This window comes from Coffea eugenioides, chromosome 4 (assembly GCF_003713205.1).
Source record: "Coffea eugenioides isolate CCC68of chromosome 4, Ceug_1.0, whole genome shotgun sequence".
In the NCBI taxonomy this organism is placed as follows: domain Eukaryota; kingdom Viridiplantae; phylum Streptophyta; class Magnoliopsida; order Gentianales; family Rubiaceae; genus Coffea; species Coffea eugenioides.
In genome coordinates this window covers 13,753,004-13,770,687 of record NC_040038.1, presented here as the reverse complement: position 1 = coordinate 13,770,687, position 17,684 = coordinate 13,753,004, and the positions used below count along the sequence as shown (strand labels likewise).

The window sequence follows — 17,684 nt, the reverse complement described above, 5'->3', positions numbered from 1 at the left end:
GGAGACTATTGGGTTCTGTACAAATTTAATGGAGGTGAGTAGGAAAGGTAGGAACAAGGAGCTTTGAATGAACCAAGAAAGCAGTTGGATTTGAGAGAAATGAGAAGTGTTGATAATGCTTGTACGAATTTTGTGGTAAAATGGCCACTACTTAAAATACTAGCAGCCAAATGGGCACTATTTAAATTAACATTCTCTAGTGAGATTAAATTGAAACATGAGCATATATACTACTATAATATAACCGGAAACATACTTTTGGCGTGGGGATTTATGTAAGGATGGCAATGGGTGCGGGTGCCCGTCGGGGTAGAAATGGGGTGGGGCGGGGCGGGGCGGGGCAGGGGCGGGGGTGGGGGCAAAATATTTCCCCCCACCTTAAAACGGGGCAGGGGTGGGAAACATACACCCGCCCCTCCCCCCACATACAATAATATATATATATGTATATTTATATATATAATACAATTCTAAATTTTCTAAAGTTGCACCCTTACTTACAAGTACAACGCTAGCCAGTGTTAATGGCCGCCGCAACAACTGAAGAAATTTCTTGGACTATTGTTGATTTGTTTCTAACGCCCCCCCCAAAAGACTAAGCTATCCAATTCCAACCTGTTTTGCTCCTAACCCCTTTTTATTTAGATCGGTTCCCTTCCTCCGCACTGAATGTAACTTGATTTGTTTTGCTTTATTTCCATCTTGATAGCTTTTTAATCTTATTTAACATTATTTACAATTGTATTATTGTAAATAACATTTATGATAAGTTGATTTCTTCCCCCGCGGCCGGGCGGGGGGTGGGGGGCAAGGGGCGGGAGAAGTTATTTGACAATGGGGCGGGGTGTAGGGGAAGGATCCCAGCCCCATTACCACCCCATTTTTATGTAATAGAGTTGAACAATGACAGGTGCCGAACCTGTACAATAATAATAAATAAATCCTAACTACCACCTGGAACAGTCAGTAATCAATTCGAGTACTGGAGCAGGGACTCTAGGTGTGCAATGGGTTACTTGATTCACCCTGTTCCCGAAGAGTTTGCTTAATCCTATATACCTGAATTAATTATTTAACTGAATTCCCTAACTAGTAGACAGTGGTAAGCAGGGTCGTCTCCTCAGGGACTAGCAAGATATTTTTACTTCTTTTCAAACCAAGGTTAATGGGGGGTTTTGGTATCAAATGCCAACTAAACAAATTAAATGCAGAGAAATAATTAATTAAAAGAAATAATTAAGAGAAACTCTAGCCAAGGGTGTACTTCAGAAATGGTTCATGCAACTGATCATTGATTCAGAGGTAATTCCAACATTTACTAATAGATTGGTTATAGTTGTCTCGCACGCGCTAAACAACCAACCCTTCCGTAATTTATCGATAGCTAAGGTACGACCGTTAGCTATTTCTCTAACCCAAAAACAACCCTAGGTACGACCGTAGGATTTAATTTCCAGATTGCATTATTAATTAGAAAGGCCCAATCCTGACTAACAAACACGCTACGAGGGTTTATTCAAGCCAGATCAAATATTCCCCTGACTAACAATTTACCAGTTGCTTATGGGATAGAGGTAACGACATTACGATTCAATTTTACCCCTATTAGCAAAATAGTCTCTATGAATAATTAATTATTGCGCACTAACCAATCATACACAAGGCTATAGCGATTGAGAGCAAGGAATATGTAAATATCAATAAATGAAGAAAATAATTAACAATGGTTTAGATCTCACAGTAATCGTTGAACCAATTCGTCAGTTGATCCCTCGGCTAGAATTAGAGTATTAGCCCTCCATTAATGAAGGACCAAGCGCGCGGTGGAGAAGAATTGGGAAAAGTCGCTGAATCGGAACCTCTCAATTGTTTTCCAAACAGGACTGCGTTATGATCCTTGATTGCTCTCCCCAATTGTATCAAAAACAATAGTTAAAGATCCAGATCCAGAAGTCAACAACGGCGGCTAGGCTTTTGGCGTTGTTCCCTTAATTCTATAGCAAGAACAAACGAGAGGAAGGTTTTTTCATTTGATGATTTCAGGTCAAAGCCAATTGTAAAAGCTGGTAAATTCTGTAGTGTATTCACATAATTCAAAGATAGGTGTGGAAAGTAAAATATATGGGAAAGAAGCTGGCACGTAGCAACCTGACAGGTACGGACAATGAATGAATATTTGTAAAAAGGCAAGTGGTGACCTATAACCGCGGTTTGGAAATGTGAATAGCGTACTGCAGAAGTTCGAAATGTATGGGGGTGTGACGGAATTAACATAAATATAATGGGTTTACGAATAAAACACCGAAAAGAAAGCGTAAGCAGTACTATCTACTTATGGGTATTACATCAACAAAATACTTTTTATTTATGGGCATTTTACTCTGAAGCATAACATTTATGTAAAATACATAAATATTTGTAACTAAAATTGAAAAACTGTTACACTAATATTTTTACGAAAGGAAAATTGATTGTTCTGTATTAAACATAAACTGATTTTTGTGAAAGCAAAAAGCATATTGCCCATAACATACCTGCTCTTTATGATTTTTTTGCATTACATGAACAAAAGGCTAGCTATTTATGAGCATTCCACTCCGAATCACTACATTTATGTAAAATACATAAATATTTGTAACTAAAATTGAAAAAGTGTTACACTAATATTTTTACAAAAGGGAAACTAGTAAATTTTGTATTTACCAAATTTTAAATATGTGAAAGTAAAAAAGTTTTTGCCCATAACATACCAGCTCTTTATGAATTTTTTGCATTACATCAACAAAATATTAACTATTTATGGATATTTTACTGTGAATCATTATATTTAGGTAAAATACATAAATGTCTGTAACTAAAATTGAAACAGTATTATACTTAGATTTTTACGAAAGGAAAACTGGTAGATTTTGCATTTTACAAATTTTAAATATGTGAAAGTAAAAAAGATTGCGCCCATAACGTACCAGCACTTTATGAAAATTTTAAGCATTACATGAACAAAATACAAGCTATTTATGGGCATTTTACTCTGAATCACTATATTTATGTAAACTACATAAATGTTTGTAACTAAAATTGAAAAAGTGTTACACCTATATTTTTACAAAAGAGAAACAGGTAAAATTTGTATTTAACATAAATTAAATATGTTAAAGTAATATTAAAGGTGATTTTATTAGTTACTTAATTTGTTGGTAAGAAACAAGGTTTCTTTTACAAAATTTTTTTATTGGATTTTTTTAAATAATTAGGATATAAAGGTAAATTTTCACAATCTTTTGTTAGCAATAGACTCCAATTTTCTCCTAGGCAATGACGAAACCAATATTTTTTCCTTGGAGGAAGGGCCAAAATGATTGACAAATAAAATTATTTTAATATGTTATGTTCAAAATAATTTTCATCTATTTAAATATATGGCATCCTAAAATACCAAATATTAACTTTAATTATAAAGGTATGTCTATTTAATAAATATGTAGTATAGTCATAACTAAAATTAAGACAAGAAATAACATTTGATTAAATATCTTATAGGAAAAAATGCACTTTTCATCCTCAAAATTTGGATGGTTGACCAATTTCATTCTCAAAGTTTCACCCCAAACATATTGCATCCTCAAAGTTTCGTAATTTTGGCCAATTAAGGACAATTGACGGGAAATGAAGAATTGATCGTTAGAACCAACGATTTTACCCAACAAAAAATGGGTAAAATTGAATGGAGTCATTTTTAATGGAACAATTGCAACGGACAAAAAGCTCAATTCTTCTCCTTCTTCCCTCTGCCTTTCTGCAACCGCAAAATTTTTTTGTCAATCTCTGGAGTTTTAACGACCGTTATATAACTTTCAAAACAAATAAATTCATTCTAAATTTTTATTTGGGATTATTTCATAAACCAAATCGCGGTCACTTTCTGTAAAGTATCACTTTCCCATAAAAGACCAGCTCTTTATGACTTTCCTCCATTATAGGAACAGAGTACCCATTTTTTAATAACTAAATTTATTTATCGAATAAAATAAAAATAAATTCATTTTCTAATAAAAGACCAACTCTTTATGACTTACCTCCATTATAAGAACAGAGTACCTATTTTCTCATAAACAAATTTATTTATCAGATAAAACAAAAATAAATTCATTTTTTAATAAAAGACCAGCTCTTTATGACTTTTTCCCATTTTAAGATCAGAGTACCAATTTTTTCATAAACAAATTTATTTATCAGATAAAATAAAAATAAGCCCGTTTTTTAATAAAAGACCAGCTCTTTATGATTTTCCTCCATTATAAAAATAGAGTACTCATTTTGAAGGTAAAAAGGAATTTGTTTATCGGATAAAATAAAAATAAACTCATTTTTCAATAAAACACCAACTCTTTATGACCTTTCTTCATTATAAGAAAAGAGTGTCCATTTTATCATAAATAAATTTATGTAGCAAATTGTCATGGCCCTTATTCCTTCACATGTGTGTAGGGACGGTAATTGTCATGGATCGCTTACAACTTATTCCCTCCAAACCTTTTCTTATAATGGAGTTTCTGATTTTATCCAAGTAATAAATTACTTCCGTGAAAAAAAAATAAAAACTTTATGGAGAAAAGTCACAAAGAGTTGGTGTTTTATTGGAAACCATCGACCCCTTACTAAAGACGATCAAATGCGATTAGATGATTTTCTTGCAAGAAAGTTGCCAAAAACAGTTTTGTGACTGTAGTTGCTACTTTTTTTCAACCATTTTTTTAGCAAGAGGTATCATTAATGTCAATATTGAGATATAGCAAAAATTTTATACGAAATAACAAACCAATTTGTCATTACAAATACAAAACGAGCAACAATATATTACAATCAATACTATCAACAGTACAAAGCATAAAGATACTCAAACCAAATCCTAATTAGGCTTTAATATGTACAACCAAAATTGTCAGGAACAACAAATGCTAAGATAGACCATGTGCCGATATACAATGAGTATCATGTTTGCATTAATTGGCGAAATCCATAATTGAAGTAGCTTGTAAGAGCTTCATAGCCAGGTTTACTACAATCCACCATCAACCTACAGAGTCCAATGAAAAAAAAAATTATTAAACAGAAATTTACATTGATAGTTAGATAAATTAAACCTGCATTAGCCTAATATATCAACTAGGACATTGATCCTTATATTGTTCCATGAAAAGAAATGAAAATGAGGGACTTTAAAAAATGCTAAGGATCACTTTTATTAACCACAAGTACAAAATGTGAACTGAATTTCAAACTACAAGTTGGTAGCATGTACTTAAGATGAAGAAATCATTATGACCCCAATTAACATGAAATCAATTGCAAAGTAACGCCAAGACTGTTTCCTTTAACACAAAAATCGTAAATGCATTCACCCATTGCAGTTCATTCAAAATTGAGAAGTAGCTAAGCAAGCGTAACATTCGAACTTAGAAAGCATGAAATGAACTTGAAAAAAGGAATTACATTTTACTGCCAACAAGGCTTCTAAGGTGCAAATAGCCAATGAGATCCTTTTTCTAATCTTTATTATTTTTGTCCAGTATGTTCACTTAAAAGAAAACTATATTCTATTTTCTAGATCTTTAGTTAAGAAATAAACAATAAAATTAAATCATCAAATAGCAAAAAAATCAAATGCATTAAAACTTGCACAAACATTCAGGAGGAGGAGAAGTTATCACCTAAGAGAATCACATGCAGTGCAATAAAAGCATTAGAATTAGCCCAAAGGAAGGGAAAAAATATGCTTCACGAATGGTCCTACAACACTGAAACATAAAACAATAGATAATGATGAAGCACCACAAACTAGTCCAAAGACAAGCAAAATCACCTACACCATCAATCCTAATCACCAATCGGAGTAGAAAATCATCCAAAATTTCAGTTAAGTCACTGAATAAATAAGGCTTCAATCTTAGAACATGTCATAATCAGTGTTTAGCATTCAAAAATTGTGTAAGATACAGGGGGTTTGGGACAATAAAAGGGGACAATTAGGGCTGGGCAACGAGAGGTACGGAGGAATGGAAGCGAGAGTGGTAAAGAGAGGAGATTGAACAATACGACAAAGCATGGAAAAATCAAATCGTGGAAGGAAGAATTCTAGTATGAAAATATGTTGGAGACTACCTGAAATCTTAGATCTGAAATTTTGACGGGCAGTTTTCATTTTGCCTTCCAGTAAGACCCCTTTCTCTACTCCAACCGAGATGCCCATTCATTCTAATCCACTGAAGTAGATGCTTACAATTTCAAAAAGTTTATCTTGCGATTGTTAAATTGACCAAAAATGCAAGAAAAAGGCAATTGACAAAACAGAGATGAAAATAACATATCTACTTAAAAAACTTACACCATCGCTTTTCCTTGAAGTCTGCCATTGCATCGGAAGGGTCTTTAAAGTGTGTCCATGATTGTATAAATTTAGATTTGGGTGCTAGAGAGGAAGAGGGGAACCATATGTCTACGAAAATCTGAAAATTGATAGAAAGGGAAAGAGAAATAGAAGGAGAAAGGTGCAGAGGAGGTTGCGATTGAACTTTCGAGGGCTCTGATCTGAGAACAATATTTGAAAAAGTAGCCTTGCAAGTATGGAAGGCTTGGAATTCATGTGGTGCTACGCTTGACAAGTGCTGTGCCAGGAATGGTTAAAAAATTTTCAATGCACGGCTCTGCTAAAAATTGAAAGGGACCAAAATTTTGAAATTTTCACAAAAAAACACCCATGATTTTCCACCAATAACATGAAACTTTGGCCCACTCGAATCAGTATTTGGAGGAAAGCTTTCCCGCACTCATTTTGGCTCCAATTTTTGATGAGGTATTATTGTCCTTTTCCTTGCTATAAGTCTCTTAATAGTGTCAAGCTTTCTACTTCTTACTAAAGTTGTTGTCGTTAATACCCTTTTTGTTTTAGTAAACGGAGGAAAGTTATAAAGAACTGGTGTTTCATTGAAAAATATATTTTTTTTCATCCGATTAATAAATTTATTTATGAAAAAATGGGTACTCTGTTCTTATAATTGAGAAAAACTATAAAGAGTTGGTATTTTTATTGAAAAACGGGTTCATTTTTATTTTATTCGATAAATAATATTTTTTTTAGAAAAATGGGTACTATATTCTTATCATGGAGGAAAGTCATAAAGAACTGATTTTAATTGAAAAAAGAGTTTATTTTTATTTTATTCGATAAACAAATTTATTTATGGCAAAATGGATACTCTTTTCTTATAAGGAAGGAAAGCCATAAAGAACTGATGTTTTATTGAGAAACGGGTTCATTTTTATTTTTTCGATAAATAATTTTTTATCTGATAAATAAATTTATTTATGGCAAAATAGGTACACGGTTCTTATAATAGAGAAAAGGCATAAAGAGTTAGGATTTTATTGAAAAAAGGGTTTATTTTTATTTTATCCAATAAATAATTTTTTTAGAAAAATTGGTACTCTGTTCTTATAATGGAACAAAGTCATAAAGAGTTCATTTTTTTTTATTGAAAAACGGATTTATTATAATTTTATTCCAGCCAACTGTGACCCATTTTTCCACTAACCTAAGTTAGACGGACTAAATCATTGAGTTTGTTAACCACAGTCAAAATTAACACAGAAGTAGCTGACTCAAATCACCCAATCCTTTATGACTTATACTAAATCAATACTAGGAAGCTTATTTGAAATAATAAAAAAATATTTTATAAATGATTAAAACTTAGTACATTAGTTAGTAAGTACTCGTAACATACTTGTATAATATATGATTATATGTATAATTTAATATTCTTTTGTACTTATATATTTTAAAATATTCTGTGAAAAATATTTTGACCTTTCACATAACCTTAGAAAATAATAAAATTTTATCGTATTATAAAATAATAATTTTATCTTATTATATTCATAGGTGTTAAACTATAAAAAATGTGATATAGAAACAAGTGATATTCTACATGTAACTAGGAAGATTTGTTGTTATTGTTATCCAAACTTTCAAACTTTTTAAAAATTGAAAATGATTACAAACTTACTTTTCTACAATTAGTATAATTTGTTAATTAGCCAAAATTCTAGCAAAAGGCAAGCAAATGCAACTTGTAATCAATCCATTCTGATGCATGTAAAAATAAGGTAGCATTGTGCAAATAAATAAAAAAATTCACTTTATATAGTTCATTGTGACAACCAGGCTTATTCCCACATTTGTTTGAATTTTGATTACAATGGATATAACCTATTCCCTCCAAACCCCAAATTTTGAATTACAACATTCAACCAAAACATGCCCAAACTCTCAGGCTCGGTCATACAAGGACAACTAGTGTGAATATCCATACTACGCACGGTGCTTACATTATTAAAATAAATTAAAAGATTATACCATTTTAATTTGAAAAAAGTTAAAAAAATTATACCAACATAATTAAAATTTAAGATTTGACTAACAATAGTTCAAAATATGACAAAAACTGTAAATCAATCAAGAATTGTGTTTTTGCGAAAGATGAATCCTAAAATGATAATAATAATTTATATTAGAAAATGAATGATATTTGGATAGAAATAAATGTAATTGCATGTTTTATTTGATTTTAAAATGAAATACTTACCAATATTATGCATTCGATTTGATAATCTTGTACAAATGTGCGAATATTTTTTACACCAATCAACTTTTAGTATGAAAATTAATATTGGTAGTTTAATTAATTCTATTGAATTTTGAAGAATTCGTACTATAAAAAAAGTTCAGCAAGACTTGTATTTTTTTTAAGTGAACTTGCTGAATCTTTTTAAAATATTTCATTGGGATCACTATGGTGTGGGATTCGCTTTGTGATTAGTTATTTTTTTTCTTTGTAATCTTACAGGTTTGAAATTAAGATGCTGTTGAAATCAATAATGGAACCAATAGGGGCTAATGGAGGTCATAGCCCTCCTCCCCAAGTTTTAAAAATTTTAAATTATATAAATATTTGTGTAAAATAAAACTGGTCCTCCAAATTTATTATAATTTTAGTTTATATTATGAGAATATATAAGTATATATATGTACGTGTGTGCGTGAAATAACTACATTTGGGTGGGATCACCATAGTGTAAAATTCATTTTGTGATAAGTTATTTTCTCTTTTGTAATCTTGCAGGTTTGGAACTAAGACGCTATTGAAATTTGTTTGGATAGAGTGTTATTTAAAATATTATTTGAAATAATTATGATAACACTTTTTGTGATATGATGTATGTGAGATAAAAAAATGGATTGAAAAATGTGTTTATAATATAAGCAAAATATTATTTGAAAAAATCTGCTATCGAAACATTCCCAAACTAATAGGGGCTAATCGGTGCCATAGGTCCCTTCTTTTCAAAGTTTTAAAAATTTTAATTCATATTGTGTAAATATTTGTGTAAAAAAAAGTTAGCCCTTCTAATTTTTTATAATTTTAATTTATATTATGAATATATATATATGTATATATATGTATGCGTGTGTGTGTGTGTGAATTAACTACCTTTGAATTAATTTTTTATTAAAAATTTTTTATTTTTTAATCCCTTTATAATTTGTGAATGATTGTGAGAGTAAAATATATTATGACAATAAGATACGTTGAATTGTGAAAATTGTAATTTAAACAGGCTACTAAATTTTGGAACTTTCGTAGTTGCGAATTTCTTAAATTAACGGTTAGTTATTACTATCAGTGATATGATAAGTGTCAGTAATAAATGTGAGATGTGAATTGAAATTTGCATATATCATTTTACAGGGGTGGTTATTATCTGTTAGTTAAAGTTTAGGAGTTTGAATTTTACGGGGTTGTGAAAAAAACGTGCGGAAAATGTGGGAAAAATATGAGCATAATTATAGGATTTGTAGGAGCGGTTACATGATTAGTTAAGAGATAAACATTTTTTAATTATAAAAATGTAAAATTCTATTAAAATAGCATTCAAACTTTTGACAATTTTGGAAGCTCCCTATCCAAAACCCCCTCACCAATACATATAGATATACTAAATGATAGTTATGGTAGCGAAATAGTTTTTATCTAATATAACATGTTGTTGCACTTTTAGCGATCATTTGATTTATTGTTGGACCTATTCACCTAAATAGAATAACACCTAAAATCATGGAAGTAAGGATTTGTTTGGATTGTGAATTATTAGAGATATTTTTACTGTAGCACTTTTTGTAATGTGATGTATGTGAGATAAAAAGGTAATTGGAAAGATAAAAAGGTGTGTTGAAAATTGTAATGATAATGTAAGCAAATATATTTTGGTAAATAAATCGCAATCCAAACAAACCCTAAGTTTCCTATCTAAAATAGTAAGTTAAGCCTAATAGATTAGTAACTTTTATACCTCAAAAGGTAAATTGGAATAAATATTAAACTTAATTTTTAAATAAGTAGATTACTACTTTATATCCCAAACTTACTTTTAAAAGAGTAAGTTTAGTTCAAATAATAGTAAGTTTTTATACATAAATAGTAATTCTTACTAATAAATAGAAATGTATAAAAGTATTTATCGAAAAAAATATAAGAACGGAGTACCCATTTTCCTTAAATAAATATTTATTTATCTGACAACATTATATTGAAATGCATTTTTCGATAATAAAACCAGTTCTATATGGCTTTCCCCCATTATAAGTAAAGATTAAACCCATTTTCCGTAGAGGCCTATTCATATATTCAAACGTGTGTTTCAATTTAAAAGTTTCAACTCTTTATGGTTTTCCTCTCTTACAACAACATAATACCCAAGGTGCCTTAAAGACACAATGTTTTATCAGATAAAATGAAAATAATCCCGTTGTTGAATAAAAAATCAGCTCTTTATGTCTTTTGGACCGTTACACGAACAGAGTAGCAAGGTGCCTTAAATAGAAATGTATTTATCGGAAAAAAAAGTATAGTTAAACCCGTTGTCTTATAAACGACCAGCTCTTTATGGCTTTCGTCCATCATACGGTCAGGAGTACCCAATTTTCTTAAATTGGGTACTTCATTTATCGGAAAGCATACAAAATAAACACATCGGTGTTTATTAAAAGAACCCCACTTTTCAATGCTTTCGTCCGATTTCGCACTTCTTCCTTACTACTATGCATACTGTGTTTAGCTTATCCGCCAAGCTTCGCTCCTTTTTTCCCTGCCCTTACTTCAGCGTACGACCCCATCACTTTGGAAGTTGCCTAATTTAGGCACTCCACATTTTACATTTACAGTTGTAATCCCCCAACACCCAACAGCCCTCCAGGTTGCAGGTAAAGAAGCCCTTTACAGGTGTCCATCACCCACACTTCCCCTATCATTTGTGGTCACAATCATACCTCAGCAACTTTCCACACCTCTTTTCTGATTCCTAAACATATCGCAGCAACATCCCAAAATAAGAGCCTTTCTTTTAATCTGTTTTGAATTCCAACACACAAAAGAATATTCCTCAAAACACACAAAACCACGTACAATGCACACGGAGGACGACCATGTTTTGGCACCCTCTTTCCAGTTTATATACATTCTTTAAATAATAACTTGGGGTTATTTACTTCTATTACTATAATGACATTTTATTCTAACAACTACATCGACTCTATTATTTCCCTATAATACAATCTAATTTGTAAATTAATTTGACCACGACTATAAATGACTATCAAGTTAAAGTTGATGTTATTTTCTAAAACTTCCTAGGTAGCATAAAACATTCGAAACTCGAAGTTATAAATCAATATATTTAACAAATTGATGTTATAAATGACTATTTTATTCTTATTTAACAAATTGATGTTATAATATTTTCAAATTATATTGAACAACTAATACTCTTCTTTACTTTTTACCCGATGGCCTATTGCTGAGTTTTTAGCTGTATCAATTGACAAGTTTTAATCTGACTTCTTCTTCTATGTTTTATTAATTTGCACACCACTTGTACAATTTTGATACTAGTCTGTAGAGGCGTCCACCATACCAAAGACCTAGAATTTATTATTATAGTATCCAAAACCGTCGACCCATAAAAGTTTCTTGGTTGTGGAAATTTGATCGATTGTTGCCTGTTCATACTAAGACTTTACCGTGGCATCCAAAACCATGGGCACTTACTACCAGCCAATAAATTTCTGCCGACACGCAAACACAGCAATCAAGGCTGTGATTTTGAGAAGAATGCAACCAAAACCCGAAAACCGGTATCAATTCCGTCCAATTTGGATGTAATGGATTACAGCTTCGAGGCAACCACTAAGCCATTAAAAACTTGATGAGGTGAACCCCAATGTTTTTAAACTCGGACCGGTCAGTGAACCGGAGAGGTGGCCGGTTCGCGGTTCGACCAGTCCGACCGGTCCAACCGGCCGGTTCAAAGGTTCACTGTTTTTTTTTTTTTTTTTTTAGTGTTTAGTACTAAGCAGGTTTCATTCTACACTTGAACTTTACCAACATAACTTAATTTAAGTTATGATAATAATAAATTTTCTAAAAGTTATACACAAAACATGGAATGATAAATATAATTAAAATATCATAATTCACCACAAGTTTTCATAAATTCATTATAAACATAAATAGATACAATCCAAATGTGCACCAATTATCACAAATAAAAACACAAAAAATAAATAAATTAAATATTGAAATTCTTTTACAACCCTTAAAAAAATCCATAAAAGAGTTCAAGTTAAGACAAACTATTTGAATAGCAAACTTTTATCAGTGGCATGATAAGCAACCACACCACCTTCACAATTTCATCAACTTAAGCTGAAAAAGTTAAAATTTTATTATAAAAATATAAATCTAATTGCTCAAACTAAAAAAAACTAAAAATTTTTGAAAAACAAATATACAGTTAAACACATAAAAAATTAATTGCTACTAAACATTACTAATTAACATGTTATATTAAATTCAATGATCCTATACCATTAATTATTTTAAATTCAATTATCAATAGCTTCGATTATGTGCCAACTACCATATTTTTGACCAACCCAATGTTATTATTTGTAATTCCTACCCAATTCCTACATGGATGTGCACTACTTTTGCAAAAATTTCATCCTTAATTAATCGAATAAAAATAAAACAAAAATGAGGGAAACATATGAAAATTGAGGGGAAAAAGAAGAAAATGCAAAAAATCAACTAAAGATAATAATATAGAAAAAAACCTTGAAAAGAAAAAAATTAAACTTACTAAAATGTTGGAAAACAAGAAAAGTTGAAATTTTCAACTTGTTTACAATCTGCTAAAGATAATAACCTGATAATAATGGTGAAGACTTGAGAAAATCTTGTTGTGGATATTTGGGTTAAAAATGGTTAAGAAGAAAAAATTGAAAAAAAAAATAAGAGAAGAACTTGATGTTTTAATATATTTTTTAGTTAAGTAGAATTCTCAACAAACTTAAGTACAGTCTAGCGGTAAGATTGTCATATTTAAACTTGGAGACCCAGGTTCGAATTTTAGCTACACCATTCTTAATATTTTGTTGAAGAATTTAAAAAACCGCCGGTTTACGGTTCTTAACGGTTCGCACGGTTCGTCCGGTTCGTCCGGGTTTCAACGGTTCTCCATGAACTTCCGGCTTTAACATTAGACCGGACCGGTGACATGGCCGGTTCGCGGTCCAACCGGTCGAACCGGCCGGTCCGGTCCGGTTCTGAAAACATTGGTGAACCCTTGTTTTTCATCAATTGTCACATTAAATAACTTCTTAAAAAAATTCAGACGAATGCATAGTATATCTATTTGGTTCGATAGTGATTCAGTTTTCAACGGTCCCCTCAGATTTAGTTGGGTGTCCTACTTAAATTAGAATAGTATAGGATAGATAAGATAACGATTGGCGAAAAAAAAAAAAAAAAGATTACAGCCTCCGCCAATTTAAAAGAAAAAAAGAATGAAAAGCAAAACCGGTATCAGTAATATTTTGAAAAACTACGGAGTTATTATTGAACTAAACTAACCAAAATTCAATTAAATTTTGTTAAATGGAGCCTACTAGGCTACTATACTATTTATTGCAATTTAAAAGTCCAAATTTATTTGAACTTGCAGAATTCAATATAGCGAAATCCCAATTCATCAACTATATAACTATTGCGCATTCATGAATATAGATTTAGGAATAATGGTGCTGAAAGTTAAAAATTTTTAATAATAGTATATAGGTATAAAGCAAAACTTGTTTGTTGAAGATAATTTCGTGGACCACACAAGTTGAAGGAGGGGTTTTTGTTTTTTTTTTTCTTTTATGCTTTTGGGAGTCTTCTTCTTTTAAAATTTGTTCTCTTTGGCAGTTTTTTTGCACTTAAAAATTCAGGTAGTATGGTGTTAGTGAATTAAAAATTAGACAACTTTAAATTTCAAAAACTAATTATACACACAAAAACAGCAAAATATCCACTATACTACCGTTTGACGTTAACTTAGGCCGTCCGCTTTCTGTGCATAAAAGTGTTACATTCAAATACCCACCTCAACCGCACCTTGAATCCATCACGAATTTACGATTCCACTTAAATGTTTCTTCAAACAAAAAAAAAAACTCTTCTTTTCTAATCATTTGTAAGTTTAGTTTTGAAAAAAAAGAAAGAAAAAACTTATAACTGTGAATTAATACATGGGAAATTTAACTATTAGACACTACTTAGTTCATTCTTCATCCTTGTATACTGTGTTTGATTTCCTTATTTAATTCTTCTTCTTATTTAATTATTCTTCATCCATTCCACCGTCGCCAAAAGACGCCACCAGCTGCACCATTTTTTCTTTTTTGGAGGGCTACCAGATGTCCCTACCAGAGATTTCTTTTTGACTGAATCGAGGATCTCTTCTGAGATCAGTTAAAAACAACAGAGATTAGAAGTTTTGCAGCTGCACCTAACAGGCCATAGGCAATAGCTTCTGCTCCTTTACTAGTTGTTGCAAGCAAAGCTCACTTTACCAGGATGGCTGACCCTGTTATCTCTTTTGTAATTGAGAGAACTGGCGATCTGCTGATTCAAAAAATTGTTTTCCTGAAAGGCGTTCGACGACAAGTTAAGAGACTTCAAAATGATCTGGTCCGGATGCGGTGTTTCCTGATAGATGCTGATCAGAGGAAAGATGAAGATGCGAGGATCCGCAATTGGGTTTCTGAAATCAGAGCTGCGGCCTACGATGCGGAGGATATCATTGAGATCTTTGCCAACAAAGTTGAGTTCTTCACAAAGGACAAGGGACTCGTCACCAAATTGACATATTATCCCTTGAAAATTATGAACCTCAACAAGGTAGGTAAAGAGATTGAATCCTTACGGATGAGGCTCAAGGAGATTGCTGAAAGCCGCCAAGAGTTTGGTATAAAAAATCTTGGAGAAGGGATGACTACACATGGAGAAGAGCTTCAACGGATCCGGCGATCCTCTCGTCTCAGCGAGGACAAGGATATAGTGGGCTTCGAGGAGATAACAAAATCCCTGGTGGAAGAACTTTTGAAAGAGGACGAAAACCGCCGTGTGGTTTCAATCATTGGCATGGGAGGTGCTGGTAAAACTACTCTAGCCAAAAAAGTTTATAACCATGCTGGCGTCAGGGGAACATTCAACTGCCGTGCTTGGGTGTGCGTCTCTTCAAGCTACAATCACAAAGAGAGGCTGAGGACAATCATAAAGCAATTAAATCCGATAACTAATGAGCTACTTGACATGTTGGAAAAGATGGACGAGCAGGACTTGGAAGAAAGGCTGTATAAAGATCTACAAGATAAGTGTTATCTTGTGGTACTTGATGATGTATGGGAGGCAGAAGCGTGGGATTGTCTTGCTAGGGCCTTTCCTGATGTTTGCACATCAAGTAGAGTGCTACTTACAAGTCGCAATAGGGATGTTGCCCAACACGCTGATGCTTATAGACACCCGTATGAGTTGAAAACTTTGGGGCAGGAAGACAGCTGGCAGTTGTTTCTCAAAAAGGCCTTAGGCCATGGAGCTAATGCTGGGTGTCCTCCCGATTTGGAAGAAGTAGGCAGAGAGATTGTAAGGAGATGTGCTGGTCTGCCACTGGCCATCACAGTTATAGCTGGGCTACTGGGCAAGAAAAAGTTGAAGAGTGAATGGGACAAAATTCTCAACAATTTCGGCACAAACCTATCAAGGGGCCAGAGTGGGGTATCAGCAATTCTGGATTTAAGTTATGCAGACCTTCCTCCCAATCTGAAATTTTGCTTTTTGTATTTGGGTTTGTTTCCCGAAGACTCCGTGATTTCTGTGCGCAAGTTGATCCATCTGTGGGTTGCAGAGGGAATAATGCAGAAAAGAGATGCAAAAAATTTGGAGGAAATTGCAGCATATGATGATGTGGAACGACTTTGCAGCAGAAATATGGTCCAAGTGGCGGAAATGACTGTTGATGAGAGGATTAAAAGCTGCAGAGTCCATGATTTACTGCGAGAGCTTGCAATCAGAAAGGCAGAGGATGAAAATTTCTTTCAGATCCATGACACCAAAGATAATGAAATATCAGCCAAATCCAGGTACCTTGCTGTTCATGTTCTCCCTCTGGATGAAAATTATCTTGGGTCTTCGACCCCTCCTCTCCGGTCTCTACTTTTTTTCAATATCCGCCGTTACGGGAAAGGCATTAGTTTTAGCTCCAAAAGTTTCAGAAAGCTTAGGATACTAGACTTTGAGAATATTGGGATGGGTTATAATTTGCCAAAAGGAATTGGTGAAGTCAGGCTTTTAAGGTACCTCAATTTAAGAGGCACATTCATTACAAGACTCCCTCATTCCGTCGGTTGCTTGCGATACCTACAAACTCTTGACATACGGACCAAATTACGGGGTGTGAAAGTTTCAAATTTCATTTGGAAGCTTGAAAGTTTACGTCATCTGTACGCTTATGATATTGAATGTGACGTGCCTCTTAAGATTGAAGGATTGAGGAATCTTCAGACTCTGTCAGGCATACGCTTTGATGACATTATGCACAACAATAACATGATAACGCTGACAAGTCTTCAGAAACTGGGGATTGTAGTGGATCGCAGGTCAGAGATAGACAAACTCTGCCTGCATTTATCTGAGGTTGGAAACCTAAAGACGCTACATCTTCGTTGTAATCCAGAAGGGCAGTGGCCATCTCTAGTTGGACTTTCTGAGCTCCATCGTGTAACAGAGCTTAAGCTACATGGGGTGGGTTTTACAATGCTGCCTCCTGATTTCCCTCCAAATCTCTCTCACTTGTCTTTGGAAGACATAATCATGGGTGACCAAATGTCACTACTAGAGAAATTGGGACAGCTGTCGTTCCTCAAAATTCGAGCTGCATTTGTGGGAGAAAAGCTAGTCATTTCTAGGCATGGGTTTCACCAATTGAAATTCCTTGAGCTCAACTCCCCACATGGTTTGGAGGAAATAAAGGTGGAGAAAGGCGCATTGCCACAGCTCCACTGCCTGAGAATCAGGAACTGCAGCGAATTACGGAAGTTGCCGGAAGCGCTGAAGCACATATCCACTCTCGATAAGCTTGAGCTTGTGGACATGCCAGAAGATTTCATCAGTAGGCTTGATGCGGACATGGTATCCAGTGTCCCTAACCTCAGAATATTTGACTTGCCGAAGGAAGGAAGGCGGTAG

General features: G+C 33.1%; 1 protein-coding gene across 1 annotated transcript; it reads left to right on the top strand.

Moving 5' to 3' along the window:
* The first annotated feature begins 15,014 nt into the window (after positions 1 to 15,014).
* On the top strand, positions 15,015 to 17,684 carry LOC113769091 (probable disease resistance protein RF9). Its single transcript, XM_027313572.1, has one exon. It carries the CDS (start codon positions 15,015 to 15,017, stop codon positions 17,682 to 17,684), a length of 2,670 nt encoding a protein of 889 aa, XP_027169373.1.

What these genes read in the sequence shown, in the direction of transcription:
- LOC113769091 (XM_027313572.1), top strand. Translation starts at nt 15,015, where the DNA reads ATGGCTGACCCTGTTATCTCTTTTGTAATTGAGAGAACTGGCGATCTG.